Source organism: Drosophila busckii, chromosome 2R (genome assembly GCF_011750605.1).
Source record: "Drosophila busckii strain San Diego stock center, stock number 13000-0081.31 chromosome 2R, ASM1175060v1, whole genome shotgun sequence".
NCBI lineage: Eukaryota > Metazoa > Arthropoda > Insecta > Diptera > Drosophilidae > Drosophila > Drosophila busckii.
In genome coordinates, this window is record NC_046605.1 from 6,689,862 (window position 1) to 6,706,389 (window position 16,528).

Consider the following 16,528-nt stretch of genomic DNA (forward strand, 5'->3'; position numbering starts at 1 on the left):
TTATTGAAAATCAGCTGTTTGTTGCGCATAACAACTTTTAACAGTCGCCGGCAATAATATTGAAATTGACAACAATGTTAAAAACGTGTGCAAATCGTTTCTCGCAGAGATGCGATGTGTGGCGTTGCCTTTCAACGAAACCCGTACAGATGAACATCTTTGACAGAAATGCCAAGCGCTTGCAAAAGGAACGTGCCGCACTCAGGTGAGAAAAGCTGCCAAGGCTTAAGGCTAGCTAAGTACTAAAAACAAACATTGCAGCGCAGATGTGGCGCTCTTTGACTATCTGAAGGAGGAGGTGGGCTATAGACTGGCAGATCGTGTCTTCGACATCAAGCGGGAATTTAAGTCAGCAGCAGACATTGGATGTAATCGAGGCTATATATCTAGGCACATACTGGCCGAGTGTGTGGAACATCTAACACTGACGGACACTAGCGCTACCATGCTGGAGCAGGCACAGGGTACACCTGGGCTTAAAATGCGCAAACTAGTGCAAGATGAAGAGGAATTGGAAGTGGGTAAACTATACGAAATGCACAGCAGCTTAGCCAGCTTATTTAAAGTTACCTTCTTTGGCGCTTGCAGTTTGAGGATAACTCACTCGACTTGGTAATTTCCAGTCTGAGTTTGCACTGGGTTAACGATTTGCCGGGATGCTTTGCCAAGATCATGCGCAGCCTGAAGCCAGATGGTGTATTCATAGCCTCACTCTTTGGCGGCGATACTTTGTACGAGCTACGATCTTCGTTACAATTGGCTGAGCTAGAGCGCAAGGGCGGCATATCGCCACATATATCACCCTTTACACAAATTCGGGACGTAGGTTCGCTGCTCAATCAAGCTGGCTTTACGCTTTGCACTATTGATACGGACGAGCTGGTTATTGGCTATCCCAGCATGTTTGAACTGATGTGGGATCTCAAAGGTATGGCGGAAAGCAATGCAGCTCTCAATAGGCCGGCGCATCTTAGTCGAGAGATAATGCTGGCGGCCAGCGCTATCTACAACGAGCTCTACGCCAAGCCCAATGAGCAAGGCATACCCGCAACATTTCAAATAATTTACTTTGTGGGCTGGAAACCCGGACCAAATCAACCACAGCCGCTGCCACGCGGTACAGGCGATGTATCGCTTAAGGATCTGGGCTCTATTGTGGAGAAGAGTGGGAAAATTAAAATGCCGCAAGAATAACAGAAATGCTGTACAAGTTCAATTTACAGTTTATTATGTAACGCACTTGAAAGTCAACTTAAATGCTATAATTAAAACAAAAAAATATCTTGCGTTGCTTTTAAGAAAGTTATAAATTATAATACGCGCTTCAAGAGTAGCGTTCAATACCAAATTAAAGAATATACTTAGTTCTTTTTTTTTTATATAAATTACTTATGTTTAACTAAGTTGTTGGCTGTATCTTCATATAAATATATCATGTACATTGTTCATTCAATTGTTGCTTAAATATTTGTTTGTATCAGCTCACTTGCAAGTGATTTTGGTAGCATATTGTTTACATTGGACGTAACCTTTTATATTTAGCTATAATTAATGATTTTTGTTTAACGTTGCTTTGTAATTTGTTTGTTTGTTTGGTACGTATATACAAGTACAATTTACAACACGGTTATAATGTAAATATATTAATTTGTATTGTAATTTAACACGCAAATTTATGTTCTTTTTTGTATTAAATACGAGTTGCTCTTGTCTTTAGTATTGTACCATTTTAGCATTTTGCGTTTAATTCTCGATTGCTTTTCTTTGTTAAAATATATATATTATTTTAAGTTTACTTAGGCAGTTGACCAGCGTTATACTAACTTTATAGTGCTAGGAGCCTTTCAAAATTAGCACAAAGGTTCTTTACAAGCACGCTTTGCAGTATTTTTATATATACAAAATATAAATAAAAGAAACATGTGCCAAATGCAGCACTTAATAGATTCGAAATTGCAAACATTTGTTAAAAACTAAATTTATCAACGATGACAACTGCTAAACATCAGTCATGTTCCTTATTGGTTGTCATCGTTGTTTGTCTTAATCATCCAAGCGCCAATGGCGAACGCGGCGGCACTGGTGGCGGTGTTGATGTGTTGGCTGTGGATGTGGCTGCTGCTGTTGTGTTGCTGCTGTTGCTGTGGTTTGCCGCTGACTGCGGCAACTGATGTCAGGTGCCTATGACTAGTTCACGCTGCGCTGAATTTTGTAGCATATTGGCGGTTTTTAAGTGTATGCTGCAATAACAATCATTTACTAAATTAAAGTGCAACATCTAAAGCATTTAGAAACTTACTTATTGTCCTCCAGCGACATGGTTGATGAACCATGCGAGGCAACTGAAGTACCTGCAAGCGAACTTCGTATTGAGTGCGTATCCTCGGGTACAGTAAGCGTAACTAATTTATATAGTATGGTCATTTTTTTTGTGAAACAAATAAAACAGTTGCCAATTTCCAAATTCGTTTGTTTTCCATTTAGCCAATCCACATATTTATTTTTATGTTTTTGTGTATTTGAAAAAGAATTTGCATTTAGTTTTGTATACAACAAGTATTGTTAGCTGTGTTAGTGTAACTTGTAATGCGCTGTAATATGAAAAATAACTAAACATGCAATAACTAAAAAATAAAATAAGAAATAATTATTTCAGTACAAAATTCATTTATATATTTATTTCGCGTGTGGCATTTTAGCTAATAAAGTTGTATATATTATATATATAATTAAGTATTTATTAAGCTACAGTTTGAATTTGGCTTCAACTTGAACATAAACATAAACTACTAGTTGTTGAGAATTATGTAAATGCAACAAAGTGACAAGTGATAGCTTAAAAATTAACAGAGGTGTGTGTGTGTGTGTGTGTGTGTGTGTGTATATAAAGTATAGGGTATATTAATATGCATGGTAAATTTTAGTTGGAATTTGCTTAGGAATTATCAGTTATCAGTTGGAATATATGTGACTTGTAATATCAGAGAAATTGAGAAAGTTTGCAACATAACAACATAAACACTAAATACATACGTTGAGTTTGCATTTTAAATGTGCACACTATAGCTTAACAAATTCATTAGCCAATGTTGTACAAATATTAAAGCTAAGTATGTGTTATACGTTAACTACTTAATTGGCAATTGACAATTAATTTGAGCAAAGGCAAAATCAAATAATCAAATTAAGTCTTAAATAATGTTTACAAAAAAAAAAAACACAAAAGACAAAACAGACTAAAGACGCGTGTTTTCCACGCTTAGAGCATCTTCATCACTACCATTAGCATTAGCCTGACACTCTAAAGTCTTTACTGTCAGCTGCTGTTGGTGCTGCTGCTGCTGGTTATTGTTGCCGCCGCCATTTTGCAACACAATGCGTATGCTGTGATTCTCTTGCTGCAACTGCAACTTCTGGGTCTGCAACGCCTCCAGCGCTATATCCAGATCCAAGCGATTTCGTGTATCGCTATCGCTATCACTGCAATAGCTGCTGTGCCTCTGCTGCTGCTGATGCTGGCCACTCATTTGCCATTGATAGTGGAGATTGTTAACACTTTGGCTTCGACTGTCATCGGCACTGGTAACGACCATATAACCATTGCTATATAACGAATTGCTGCTTATCGCTGGCGAGGTGGCTAAACTAGTCATACTCTGATAGGTTTTCATTGAGTACGCATCACCTATGAACAATAGAGTTTTTGATTTTAGGGTCATGATTTAGATTTAGGCTCTTTATGTGCCCGCACAGTTAGCGTTAAGCATTTATTGGTGATTCAGGCAGCGCACAATGTTAAAAAGTATGTATGTGTGTTTTTTTTTAGGAGCGACATAATTACAATATGAGAGCGTTGTGAACTTTTGAACATTTGTTTAAGCGTAACAGAGCCGATGTTATAATTATTCTTAGAATTGTTTAATTGATCTCAGTTAATTGGTTTATCAATTAATGCACACACAAACAACCACAAGACTAACACCAATCTAGAAACCAACACTTTAGCTTAGACATGAATTGAATGCTCACCCATTAGAGCATGCCACATATTTTGTTGGTTAGAGCGCTGCATATAAACAATTAAACACACCCTAACAAAACGGGGAAATAAACTATTCCATATACATTTTTAAGACTTGGGGGAGCAATTACATAAGAGAAACCTCAGTTATACCTATATTTGTTTACAAAAGTTATACAAACAATAGCAGTATATGTAATGAAATCAAATCCAAAATCAAAATAATATATATATATACAATGTTAAAACAAATACATATGCCACAAGCTTTATACAATTAAATGGGACTTTGTACACAAGAAAAATTACATGAATAATATATAAACAAATAATATATACATAGAATTGTGTAGCTGTTGTTGAATACTAAGAACTATTGTATTATTGAAAGTGTTTTATAAGCTTGCACCAGACAACAGTAATTAATATAAATGGTAACAGTCATATTTGTTAAAAAGCAAGTGTTAGTAAGAGTGGTATAAAGATAAAAGCTTGACAACTTACCTGTAGCACATTCAGATGTCTCATAGGATACAGTTGATTGTACCTCAATTGCGTTTTGTTCTTGTCTGTAAACAAGTCTATTAGTATGTTATTAATTTAAGATAAACACACGTGTTGTCTACCTTGTTATCACATCGGTTAAGACTTGCTTTTCCGTATCTGTGTAATCACGTCGGCGTCCAGTCTTCTTTTCACGCTCCGCTTCCACAAAGACGCCCAGCGGTCGTGTGGGAAACTCATTTGATTTAGCCGGTGGCGGCACATCGAGTTTCAGATCCTTTAGCTTCTTCATAACACGCTCCAGCGCCTGTATGGCATCATCATCGTTGTAGCCGAAATTCTTATGCAGCTTCACCTGCAGATACTCAATAATGGCATCCATGTCTTTCAGACGCAGCAGCTCATCCTTATGCAGATAGAGTATAGTAACAGCCATGGCCAGAATCACACGATCGCCATCCAATAGAAATACGTCCCATACACGCAGACTCAAGCTGAACGGCACCTGTAAATAGTAATGCCATTAAGTGATGAACTTGTCCGAGTTGAAGTTAACTTACACGCTCCACAAAAACCACAAAGAACCACTTGATGGCATAGAGCAGCGCATCCACATTATGTTTAATGAAATGTTTGTGCAGCTTGCGCATAATTTTCGACAATATACGATCATGATGTTCTATGAAACGTGTTAGCTTTGGGAAACCCTCCACAAATAAGCCATGCATGCCGTATTTGCGATCTGTGATGAGCGCATTCAGCGCCCAAAATGCCTCCTCCTCCTGCATATAAAGCAACAAAACGCCTGCCACACATGCCATGCCCTGGCAGTAGCCCAGCTCCGAGTTGTAAATGCTATAAGCATTCAGCACATTAAACAGTGAACACTGTTTGACACTATAGCGCTCTCGATATGCCAGATTGTCGCGAAATTGTCGATTGACATCCGCATCAATTTGACGCGTTTCTGTGGCATTTTGTTTGGCCAGCTCCAGCATATTTTGATAGACCTTCGGATTCGTTTTCATCGCCTGCTCAACATTTAAGAGCTGCTTCCAAGCGGGCCAACGCATACGATCCGGTATGCCCTTGTATACACGCTTGTGCAATTTCTCATGTGGCGGCGGCCAGTGTCCAAGCATTTTCATCCATTTTTTATCGCGCTCCAGTTCAATCTTGGTGCGCTGTACTTCCTGTGAGTCTCGTGTCGATGGCAGGCGGGAGTCATGCATAAAGCCGTATCTGTAGCATATAAAATACAAAGCCATTAGCAAATAGATCACATTCCCGAGTAATTGTTCACGATAAGATACCAAGTGTTGCAAATATATGTACTACAGCATTAGATTTTTAATCATTACTAATTTTGCTTACTTGTCAGTTATGTGATAGATTTCAAATGTAGGATTCTCCCAGGAGTCGACCACATTTTTGGGATCCAGGCCCATTTGGTAGCGACGGAATATATCCTCGCGCTCATCTTCGGCTCGTTTCAGTAGCACTTGCTGCTGTTCCTGATGCTCACCATCGTCATGGATGGACGGAGCGGCTGTCATTGTTTCTGAGCTTGGCTGTGGTTTACGTTTGTCAGCGCCAGTTTTGCAACACAATTATTGCCACTGCTTCTGCTGCTACTGTTGATGATTTTATTGTTTCTGTTTTTTATTTTAATGACTACGGCTCCGCGTTTTAGTTGCTCGGCAAGAATGTTGTATGGGAGCGGTTGTTGCTTGGCGATAGCGCAAAACTGTTCAAGATAAAAAAAATAAATAAATAATGTCAGGCGACAAAAACAAAGCTTTAACCATATGAAAACGAACTTTTACAAACAGACACACACACGCACACACACACTTAAGTGCAAGTCTTCGATTTCACTATAAGCAGTTGCATGCCCGCGTATTTGTACGCGTGTATGTGTGCGTGAGTTTTGCCTTAATAGTTATTAAATATGCAGCGGAGAGAGAGTGCAAGAGAGTGAGCAGAGCGCCAGACAGCGATAGCATACAAGCGTGGCCAAAATGACGTGATATACAATAATATTTAATAGCGTCACAGCATCGACTTTGAATAAAAACAACAACACTTTGCAAAGCTACTTAAAAACGCCCCCATCACAGCTTTAGCTACGACAGCGGCGGCAGCGCTAGATGTGTAAAAGAAAGGGCAAGAAGGCCAACGTTTTGTTGTTGTTGTTGCTGTGAAATTAATTTTATGTTTGCCTTTCGCCACTATTAAACTATATAAGCACTTAATTATGCTGACGTTAAGCGTGGCAATAAATACACAGTTATTTGTTGAAGGCTTGCTATTGTTCCTTTCGTTTATCTTGCACTTCCTGTTTTGATTTTGCTGCGATTTTGTTGTATTTTTGTCAACACTCATACACACGCACACAGTCACACACGCTTACACGCACATTTGGCGTTTTGTTCTTACACTTTCACTGTCAAGTCTTGTTATTTTGTACTACTCTACTCATAGAGTGACTAAAGGATTATGTTCATTACCATTTAATTTAGTTTTTTTTATGTTTTATTTAATCACATTATTTATTTTATACGGGCTTGATAAAAAACCTATCGCAGCTTGATAGGTGTCTATCAAAACGCAACGCTGCCAACGATCTGGCAGCACCAAAACAAAAACGATAGACTTGGCTGAAGTAGAATATATCGATGCATTGTCACATCACTATTTGAGGTTTTAATTGTGCTTGTGTAAAAATTGTGTAAAAAGTCCATGAAAAGGACTAGAATTCAGCTAAAAAGTGGTGTGCTGTGCACTAAACGCTTACCAACGTTAATTGCCATATAATAAATAATGCCTGCTCAATAATTCCATTGAATAAAACAGGTATGAAAATTGACCAACGCTCAAGTGCGTAGCAAATTACTATGAATTCTTTCTGGCTACCCACTGTACATCTAACGATTGATATACACATGCACACATATGCACATGCATACATACTTATTTATGAGATCGAACAGTCATAAGCCATATTAACTTACGATACATTGTATCTATCAACATAGCATTCGTTCGTCAAAGCGAAAAAGAGGCTGTCAACAATTTTCGAGACGCAGAAGAAAGGATACCTAATATTGGCGTTTTTGTCTGTACGGGCAGCATGGTCTCTACGCGCCAAATGTGTGGCAGTGGCAGTGCCGGTGGAGTTGATGATGCGCCAACGTCCAGCACAAGAGCGTCTGTGGTGCGGCGCACCACAATCTATCAACAGCAAGTGGTGGCAACAACAACTACAACAACAACAACTGTGTTGCTCGCTTCAACCTTTTTGGACCTGCCACCGGAGCTGATCATGAAAGTGATGGGCTACTTGGATTATAAGAAAATCAGCAATCTCAGATTGGTAAGTGAATAGCAAAGCGAAGTAAGCGCCAATGTTGCTTTATTAAATCAATAAAAAGCAATTTGCAAATTTGTAAGAAGAATGTGCTCTAGCTTGGTCGTAACTACCTGGCCTGGCCTGCATGTGCAGGTACTCATGCAGGCACTTGCACTTGTTGTTCTTGTTTAAATATCTACATTTATTACATATGTACATATATATTTGCCGCTCAAGAGTGTCAAGTGCGTGTCGTGCAAGTTCGTGTTTGTTGAAAAATACACACGAATAAAAACAACAGCACTTAAGAGCGTAGGTCGATATTAAAAGGAAAACACTGTACAAAATGCATAGTGTGTAAAATATGCAATGGAATGTGGAAATGTTTCTAATTGGTAGACTAAGATATTAGCATTTTTTGAATCCCTAAAGTTACGTTTCGCACTGCATCCACGTGCAGTTCGAAGGACAAGCTATATTCACATTTGTTGATTAGTCAGGCTGCTTAGACTAGCCCATGATTCGACTTCTGTAGTCAGGCAATGGACTTGTCTTTGTTGAACCACAGGGTATTTATATACACACACATGTGTGTGTGTGTGTTTTTTTTTTTGTAGGTAGCTCTCAATGTAATCTGATATGTTTTATTGATGGGCTCTCAAATTAGGATGCGGGCTGCTACTGCTGTTGCTTGTCAACTCAATATGTACCCAATTAATAATGTGATTTATTTTTCTTTTTTTGCAGGTGTCCAAGCGCTTGAATGACATTTGCATGAACATGCTAAACGCAGCGTTCTCCAGGCAAATCAAGACCACTATGAATCGCTTTCAGTCAATCAAAGCGAATATGCCGCGCCGTGAATCTGCGCGTCGCAATCATCCGCTGGCTTGCGAATGCGACATCATTGAGACCTGCTACATGCGACTCTCATTGCTGCAAATGTCCATGGGCAAGCATATAGAACGTGGCCATTGTTGCTTCTTTCCGGGTGCTGTAAGTGCAACAAGCTTAAGCTCTTCTACACATATATGTAACTAAGCTATATTTTATTGCAGATACTGGATGAGGTGAACTCAATTTTGAATTATATCAGTATTACACCACGTTTGCAACGTCCATTTCGTGTTACCGACGAACTTTTTGATCTCTCCACCATGGCTATGGAGTACTTTAAGGAACGCATTGAGCCCACGTTGCCTGGCCTGGCATATTTCAACAAGGACTTTTTCCCATTGCCCACACCCACAAAACGGCGTAAGCGCTCAGCTCATGCAGCTAAGCCAAACAATCTTTAATGTTTGTATTTGTCATTACAGCTATTTTGGCTATAAGCTCAGATCTCGCCGACAGCTCGAACAACTCACCACCTCAGAATCATATGGTCCTGCGCAAAGGCATACGCAAAATTAAGCAGGGCATGAAAATATACAATAATCAGTTATCGGTGCTGCGCACCGATCTACGCAATTGCAAACGCAAGACAGCCGATCAGAGCAAACAGCTCGCAGAGCAGCAAAATCTATTGGCTGAACATCAAAAGCAAACACTCGAATATGCCAGTCGACTGGACGAGAATGATAAGAAGAATGAGGAAATGGCACGCAAATTCTCAACATTGTTGCAGGTAAACACGCAAAAGCGAACACAAACAACTTCAAATAATACATGCATGTTTCTATTAACAGGAGCTCAACAAATGTAAAACCGAATTGCAATTTTGGCGTTCCAAAAGTCCTGCCATACCGTCAGTGTGCAACGCTTGCAATCAAAAGGTGGCGCCTTTATTGCCTCCCGATGATTTGCAGGCGCTTGTTAATCAAGGCGTTGCACCGGAGCATATATTCATAATCAAAGATGAGGCGACTATGGATGCCGAGGGCAATGTGGATGCGGAGGGCGATGAGGGTGTGCACAGTGATGTAAGCGGCTGTGAGTTGAGCTTGGCTGGCGACAAGCCATTTACCTCGCCGGATGAATCTACCACAGCCAAACTGTTGGCTGTTAATCGTAACGTAAAGCGCAAATATGCAACGACAGATGCTGATGGCGTTGTTAACATGTCCAAAGCAATTGCGTCCAATGCAATACCGTCTACATCAAAGGCTGCAGCACAGCAAACAAATAGTGCCATTGCTGGCTGTGGATACTCGACGAAACTATTTTATGGCAATCATCAGCGCGATGGCGTCATTGTGAGTCCAGTGTCCATGAAGCTGGCCACTGTCAAGGGCAGTCACGACGCCATAGAGTACTTGCCGTCAGCGGCTGCACAACAGCTGACAACAGCTGAAGCAACAGCTGCAGTCAATGGCATTGGAGAGAGAGCCGTGGAGAGTCTTGGCGAGCCGTTGGAATCGAAGAAAGCACGTAGAGTACAAAAGGCCAATCGATGTGTGCAAGCACATGGCAAACGCAGTAAATAAGCATTAAAAACATATACAAATACATTTTTTTACTTACACTATATACATTAATTATACATATACATACACATATATATACATATATATATATTTACAAAAAAGAAAAGAAGGTAAAGCCAACAAACTTAAATTGTTGGTGTGGTGAGAACGAGGAGTTGGAATCAAATTAAATACATAAATATATATACAAACTCACACAAACACACACACAATCAAGTGCATACATACACATACATACATATAAAGCGTTAACTAAACGTTTACAATGTACAGCATAAATTTTAATGAGCAAAAGGATCATCATTATTATTATAACAAAAAAAACCTTTTCTATAAACAAGTAAAATTCTTTCTTTCACACACACACACACACACACACACATAGTTATAGAAACTTTTTCTATATCATCTTTGGTTCTGTATGTAGTATGTTGTCGAAATGTAGAAACATGAACAAACAAAAAACATTATTGCTAAGTTTAAATTCTTAAAAAAAAATGTTTAATTAATAGAGGCCTCACAAAAACACACAAAAAACACACTTAATAAATAAAAAAATAAAAGTGTGTGTGCAACAAACAAAAACAAATGGCAAAGAAATATTTTAAATAAAACTTTAATGCAAAAAAGAAAAGTAAATTGCGTGCGTTTACTTTAAAATGAAAAACATGCTGATCAAGCTATAGATTTTAAACTAAATAGTTTGGCTATTGTCTGCTGCGAAGAGAACAACTAACTAAAAATAAATGCGAGATGAATAACGCAATTAGGCAAAGTACTTAGCAGGCCGCAGAGCGCGGCAGAGAGAGAGCAAAAATGAGAGTGCGTGAGAGTGACATGTGGTGCGTATTTTTAATTTGGCATTAGTTGGAACAAGCACACGCAAGCAGCAGCAACGACCAGGCGGCTGCCAACGTAACGTAACGTAACGCAAGACGTAACGCGATGCAAGACTTAAGTGAAAAGCTACACGATGCACACAACGAGCAGCTGGGCAGGTACTGGAATTAGTACAATGATATAAATAGTTTATTGACTAATAAATTTTGTTGCACTTTGCAGGCATTTGGTGGCCAACATGAGCATTGACACGGGCGAAACGTTGCTGGAGGAGCAGCCGCTGCTGGTGGCGCCGCAGTGGGAATGCAGTCAGCTGAAGTGTGCGCAATGCATGCAGGAATCGTATGTGATGTGCCGCAAGTGTCAGGTGTTTCCACTCTGCATGGACTGCAGCGAGCATGATGACTACGAATGCGAGTTCTTTGCCAGCGGCGCCGGCAAGCAGCTGAGCAAGGATTTGCTGATCAAACATTATGGCATTTGTGCGCTGCTGAAGCTGCTGCTGCTGCTGGAGCAGCCAAGCAAACGTGCGCTGTGCCTGGCACTCATAGAGCAGCCAGTGCAGCTGCAACAATATCGCAATGCTGAGGGCATGTGGCAGGAGCATGAAGAGCAAGTGGTGCGTCCACTGCTGGCAAGTGGACTCACACAGCTGCTGAGCAATGCTGAGCAGTTAACAGCAGATGAGCTGCATGCGCACTGCATACGCCTGGATAGTCATGCCTATGAGGTAACTGCGCGCGATGGCGACACCTTGAAGGGCATTTATGTATACGGCGCCAGCTTGCCGCACAATTGTGTGCCCAACACCGTTATAGCGCTGGATGAGCAGTTCAATCTCAAGCTGTATGCTGCAGTGCCGCTGCAGTCCGGCGACATTATCTACACTAGCTATGCAAATCCTTTAATGGGCACCAGTCAGCGGCAACATCAGCTGCGTCTTAGTCGGCATATGGAATGCGCCTGCGCACGCTGCTTGGATCCCACCGAGCTGCAGACGCACATGAGCAGCATCAAGTGCAAGCAGTGTGCGGATGGCTATGCCTGCTGCGATTTAGCAGGCAGCGGCGACTGGCGCTGCTGCAATGACAACTGTGCTGCGCTTATGCCCGCAGCTATGGTCAATGAGCTGCTTGTCGAAGTGGGCAGCGCACTGGTCGACGCCAAGGGTGATCTGGGCAACTATGAAGCGCTGCTGGAGCAGCACAAACAGCTGCTGCATCCAAATCATTTCATACTGGTGGACATTAAGCAAAACATTGCCAGCATCCTGCGTGCGGCTGCTTTGCTGAATGCCATGAATGCACCCAGCAAGAAATTGCTGGCGCGCCGCGTCGAGCTCTGCGAGCAGCTGCTGCCCATTTGTCGCGCCGTTGTGCCTGGCATATCCAAGCTTTATGCCATAGCGCTATTTGAGTATCTGCTGGCGTTTGTCGAGCTCATTGAGCTGCAGTTTGCCGACGGCGATGTGGATAAAAAACAATATGCAGTAAGTATTTTAAATTTATTTATTTTACTATGCTATTAATATAAAATATAATCTACTAGTCGCAGCTAGCACGTGCGCGTCTGGCGGCCAAGGAGGCATTGGAGCTGCTGCAGTACGAGCCGGAAAACTCAGCCGAGGGCTTTCTTATTGAACGCATTAGCATGGAGCTGGAGCGCATTGAATCAGATTTAATGAAATATGGCAAGCTTTAGTTTTCTGCTTAAAATTAAAAGATTTGCTCGCTATACAAAAATAAATGTAATTACTAAAGTTGTAGGGTGATAAAAAAGAAGTTTAAGTTCTGGCGTGTCTAGTTGCATGCCCCTGGGTGTGCCTAGTCGCACAAGAAGCGCACTCATTGCAGGTTGGGACACAAGAGCGTGGTCAGCGCTGATTAAATTGAAATAAATAGAGAAACACATGCATTTAAATATATATAAATAATATATAAGTAGCTACGGCTGACTGCAGACAGTTGACATGCTCTAATTGGCGACAGCACATTTAATCTTAGGCAAGACCCAGCGGTAAAGTAATGCGACTGCTGCTGTGGAGTCAGCGTTGAAATTACCAACAAGGGCAAAGTGAAGCACCATGAGCAGCTGGACAGGTGAGTAGCCGCTGCTCCTATGACGATCAGATACTATGGGTAGGTAGTCTAATGCCGACAGTCTAAAAATTATATAAAAGTCTCACGGAGTTCTTTGCAATTAAGTGAGGCATGCGATTCGCAAGAAGGAGCTGGACTGTCTAGCGTCTAGCCAAGCTGGCAAAATGCACGCAAAGATTGCACTCGTTCCAAGCAAACGCATCATCGATTAAATGTTCCATTAGCTCATTATCTGCTTTTATATTTACTTTTGTCATAAGCTTAAGTAAATGTACGTTGAATATTTTGTCAGAATGATTTGCACTTTTACTACCTTTGGTTATTAGATTAAAATTATTTAAATATTCACATACTGATAAGCATTTGCATTAGGGTGGGTGGGCGAAAAACAATTACAAATTGGCTTATCAAAATTGTAATTTATAAAAAATTCTGCAAATATTTCGAATAGAAACGATGGTGCAAAAAGTGGTTTATGATTTTTTAAGGGTATTTTAAATACTTTACTTAAAGTTTATTTATTTAAAAAAAATATTTTTTCACTCCAATAATATAAATTTTAACATTTAATTTGGATATTTGTATGCATATACATTATTTTTTAATATTCCTTAATTTTTTGCAATTAAATTTAAATTTATTTTTAAGCCATGCTTTACATGGGACTTTCGCTTCATCATTTTGTCGACTTATGTGTGACGTTTCTATAAACATTTTCTTGATCACCTTGCTGAGCGAAATGAGCTTGCTGAGAGTTCGCCATAAAAATTGCACTTGGGCAAAGCTTTCGCCGAGTTGCTTTGCTTTAGTTGTAACGCGCTTGCTTGGGGAGCAGCATGTGGACGCCGCTGTTGCTGCTGCTTATCTTGGCTGCACTTATCTATGCACGACTGCGTCAGCATTATGCCTACTGGCGCCGCCGTGGCGTGGCGGAGGAGCGTCCGCTGCTGCTGCTTGGGAACATGCGCGGCTTTGCGCGTAGCGTGCACTGGGTGGACATCAATCAGCGCATATACAATTTGTTTAAGGAGGAGCAGCGCTACTGCGGCTTCTATACGTTCTTTAGCAAGGCGTTCTTTGTGCTGGATCTGGAGCTGATACGGCATATAATGGTGAGCGACTTTAGCAGCTTTCAGGATCGCGGACTGTTTCATAATGTGCGCGATGATCCGTTGACTGGGAATTTGCTGTTTTTGGATGGCGCCGAGTGGCGCTGGCTGCGCAAACAACTGACGCCGGTGTTTACGTCGGGCAAGATGAAGTTTATGTTTCCCACAATGGTGCAGGTGGGTGAGCAATTGGCGCAGACGGCAGCGCAGCTGTTGGGCGAGTTTGAAGCAAAGGATTTATGCGCGCGTTTCACAACCGATGTGATTGGCAGCTGCGCTTTTGGACTGGAGTGCAACAGTCTTGCGCAACCCAACTCGGTGTTTCGCCAAATGGGTCGCTCTGTGACTGAGAATCCGCTGCATCATAGCATAGTGCAGGCTTTTATGTTTGCGCAGCCGGCGCTAGCCAGAAAGCTGCGTCTGCGTTTATTCCGCGCCGAGGTGAGCGAGTTCTTTATGTCCACAGTGCGTCAAACTCTAAACTACAGACAACGCGAGCAGCTTAAGCGCAACGATCTTATACAGCTGCTAATGGAGCTGGCAGCACAGCCTGAGTCCTCGCTAAGTTTTGAGCAAATTGCTGCACAAGCTATGGTGTTCTTTTTGGCTGGCTTTGACACTTCCTCCACCACCATGTCCTTTTGCCTTTACGAGCTGGCGCTGCACACAGAAATACAACAAAAGCTGCGCGCTGAAATTCAAAGCACACTGGAGCGTCATCAACAAAAACTAAGCTATGATTGCCTGCAGCAAATGTCGTATCTCGATCTGGTGCTGGCTGAGACGCTGCGTAAATATCCCATCTTGCCACATTTGCTGCGGCGTGCCACAAAGCGCTACCAGTTGCCCGATAGCAAGCTGGTGCTGGAGCCTGGCATGCGTGTTATGATTCCAGTGCATAGCATACATCATGATCCCGCAATTTATCCGGAGCCAGAGCGTTTTGATCCCAGCCGCTTTACGCCCGCAGCTGTGCGAGCGCGTCATCCGTTTGCTTATTTGCCCTTTGGCAGTGGACCACGCAATTGCATTGGCCAACGCTTTGGTCAGCTGCAGGTGAAGATTGGGCTTGTGTCGCTGCTGCGCGAGTATCGCGTTGAGGGCTGCACGCGCACGCAGATTCCGCTGGAGTTTGCCAAGCGCAATTTTCTTATAACTGCCGAGTCGGGTGTGCACTTGACGCTCAAGAGATTGCAAGATGATTAGCTGAAAGTAATTAATTAAAATTTGTATTAAGTTAGGTCAGTCAATCATAATAATCAGCTGTATAGTAAAAAAGTAATAAAAAAAGAAATGCGCAGTAAAAATCACAATGTGTAAGCTTTAACAGCTGTTTTTATTCTCTCTCGCTGCCGCTCTCTCGTTGCCGTTCTCTTGCTTCCGCAAACTCAAAGCTTACGCGCTCTCTCTCTCTCTTCGCTCTCTTTTGCATGCCAAGAGCAAATATTTTTTATTGCTTGCTGTTGATCAAAGCTTCGGCACTAAGTGCAACGAATGTAAACAAAACAAATGCAAAAAGCAAGTAACTGATAATCTCACATTACGCATATGACTCTTAAATACTCTTTAACGAGTTGCTTGCATGATTAAGCAGCGTATTAAATTTAAATGCACAAATCTTAACAATTAGCAGGCCAAAAATAAACGATTAATAAACTGCAGTAATTATTGTTTGTTATGTTAACAATACTTGAAGTTTAAGCCGCAGCACATTAATAAACAAAAGCTTAGTGGGCTACGCCCATGCTCACGAAAAGCTAAAAATAGTATAAGCGACTGCGTTATCTATGAATTTTATTCTAATCTGCAATAATTATTGTTATCACATTAAATGTGCAAGTGCAAACAAAAATTGAAATATGTATTTATTTTTAAATGCTTTTTTAAGGAAAACAAAATTAATCTTTCAAAATTCTAAATATAAATATGCGAAAAATATGTTAAACTCAAGTTGAAAATATATATATATATATATTTGAAAAGTAATTTTTTCGGCAGTTATATAGGCACATCTCGAACCCTCTTTATAACATTATGCAGCCCTGTGCAGAAACTGAACAACAACTTTGAAAGCAAATGTGCTCTAATCTATAAACCGTTATCTACTTTACACATACAATTGCATTACAAATACACTTTTTTTTTTGTAAATAAAGGGTATATAAATGTTAGAAAAT

The 16,528-nt window shown here is 40.9% G+C and overlaps 5 protein-coding genes across 7 annotated transcripts; 4 read left to right on the forward strand and 1 right to left on the reverse strand.

The window, feature by feature from the left end:
* Positions 1 to 16: 16 nt before the first annotated feature.
* On the forward strand, positions 17 to 1,328 carry LOC108597257 (arginine-hydroxylase NDUFAF5, mitochondrial). The gene is made up of 3 exons (XM_017983714.2): positions 17 to 205; positions 262 to 517; positions 589 to 1,328. Exons 1-3 carry the CDS (start codon positions 75 to 77, stop codon positions 1,192 to 1,194), a joined length of 993 nt encoding a protein of 330 aa, XP_017839203.1. The 5' UTR covers positions 17 to 74; the 3' UTR covers positions 1,195 to 1,328.
* A 599-nt stretch (positions 1,329 to 1,927) lies between these two features.
* On the reverse strand, positions 1,928 to 7,123 carry LOC108597256 (USP6 N-terminal-like protein). Of its 3 annotated transcripts, none has more exons than XM_017983713.2 (7): positions 7,036 to 7,123; positions 5,900 to 6,272; positions 5,086 to 5,767; positions 4,648 to 5,030; positions 4,526 to 4,590; positions 2,300 to 2,351; positions 1,928 to 2,240 (listed from the first exon to the last, which is right to left on the reverse strand). In XM_017983713.2, the coding sequence occupies exons 2-7, from the start codon at positions 6,079 to 6,081 to the stop codon at positions 2,174 to 2,176; spliced, it is 1,431 nt and encodes a 476-aa protein (XP_017839202.1). In that variant the 5' UTR covers positions 6,082 to 6,272; positions 7,036 to 7,123; the 3' UTR covers positions 1,928 to 2,173. The 3 variants fall into 3 exon arrangements, with proteins under 3 accessions (XP_017839202.1, XP_017839201.1, XP_017839200.1); XM_017983712.2 differs by having other exon boundaries at positions 1,930 to 2,240; positions 2,300 to 2,402; XM_017983711.2 differs by lacking the exons at positions 1,928 to 2,240; positions 2,300 to 2,351 and adding an exon at positions 2,831 to 3,685.
* A 93-nt stretch (positions 7,124 to 7,216) lies between these two features.
* Positions 7,217 to 10,827, forward strand: LOC108595149 (F-box only protein 28). The gene is made up of 6 exons (XM_017980315.1): positions 7,217 to 7,381; positions 7,564 to 7,901; positions 8,625 to 8,873; positions 8,936 to 9,134; positions 9,197 to 9,504; positions 9,566 to 10,827. The coding sequence occupies exons 2-6, from the start codon at positions 7,659 to 7,661 to the stop codon at positions 10,301 to 10,303; spliced, it is 1,737 nt and encodes a 578-aa protein (XP_017835804.1). The 5' UTR covers positions 7,217 to 7,381; positions 7,564 to 7,658; the 3' UTR covers positions 10,304 to 10,827.
* A 350-nt stretch (positions 10,828 to 11,177) lies between these two features.
* LOC108595356 (SET domain-containing protein SmydA-8) lies at positions 11,178 to 12,889 on the forward strand. Its single transcript, XM_017980579.1, has 3 exons — positions 11,178 to 11,301; positions 11,366 to 12,632; positions 12,692 to 12,889. Exons 1-3 carry the CDS (start codon positions 11,249 to 11,251, stop codon positions 12,842 to 12,844), a joined length of 1,473 nt encoding a protein of 490 aa, XP_017836068.1. The 5' UTR covers positions 11,178 to 11,248; the 3' UTR covers positions 12,845 to 12,889.
* A 1,075-nt stretch (positions 12,890 to 13,964) lies between these two features.
* On the forward strand, positions 13,965 to 15,849 carry LOC108594852 (Cyp6a22). The gene has a single exon (XM_033293068.1). The coding sequence runs from the start codon at positions 14,079 to 14,081 to the stop codon at positions 15,555 to 15,557; it is 1,479 nt and encodes a 492-aa protein (XP_033148959.1). The 5' UTR covers positions 13,965 to 14,078; the 3' UTR covers positions 15,558 to 15,849.
* Positions 15,850 to 16,528: the final 679 nt, after the last annotated feature.

Excerpts from the sequence above, each read along its gene's own strand:
- LOC108597257 (XM_017983714.2), top strand. The coding sequence starts at position 75 with ATGTTAAAAACGTGTGCAAATCGTTTCTCGCAGAGATGCGATGTGTGG. Across the intron at positions 206-261 it reads AAGGAACGTGCCGCACTCAG|CGCAGATGTGGCGCTCTTTG; the intron begins GTGAGAAAAGCT and ends CAAACATTGCAG. Across the intron at positions 518-588 it reads AAGATGAAGAGGAATTGGAA|TTTGAGGATAACTCACTCGA; the intron begins GTGGGTAAACTA and ends TGGCGCTTGCAG.
- LOC108597256 (XM_017983711.2), bottom strand. The coding sequence starts at position 6,081 with ATGACAGCCGCTCCGTCCATCCATGACGATGGTGAGCATCAGGAACAG. Across the intron at positions 4,591-4,647 it reads TTAACCGATGTGATAACAAG|ACAAGAACAAAACGCAATTG; the intron begins GTAGACAACACG and ends ACTTGTTTACAG. Across the intron at positions 3,686-4,525 it reads GACATCTGAATGTGCTACAG|GTGATGCGTACTCAATGAAA; the intron begins GTAAGTTGTCAA and ends TATTGTTCATAG.
- LOC108595356 (XM_017980579.1), top strand. The coding sequence starts at position 11,249 with ATGCAAGACTTAAGTGAAAAGCTACACGATGCACACAACGAGCAGCTG. Across the intron at positions 11,302-11,365 it reads CACAACGAGCAGCTGGGCAG|GCATTTGGTGGCCAACATGA; the intron begins GTACTGGAATTA and ends TGCACTTTGCAG. Across the intron at positions 12,633-12,691 it reads TGGATAAAAAACAATATGCA|TCGCAGCTAGCACGTGCGCG; the intron begins GTAAGTATTTTA and ends ATAATCTACTAG.
- LOC108594852 (XM_033293068.1), top strand. The coding sequence starts at position 14,079 with ATGTGGACGCCGCTGTTGCTGCTGCTTATCTTGGCTGCACTTATCTAT.
- LOC108595149 (XM_017980315.1), top strand. The coding sequence starts at position 7,659 with ATGGTCTCTACGCGCCAAATGTGTGGCAGTGGCAGTGCCGGTGGAGTT. Across the intron at positions 9,135-9,196 it reads GCCCACACCCACAAAACGGC|CTATTTTGGCTATAAGCTCA; the intron begins GTAAGCGCTCAG and ends TTGTCATTACAG. Across the intron at positions 9,505-9,565 it reads AATTCTCAACATTGTTGCAG|GAGCTCAACAAATGTAAAAC; the intron begins GTAAACACGCAA and ends TTCTATTAACAG.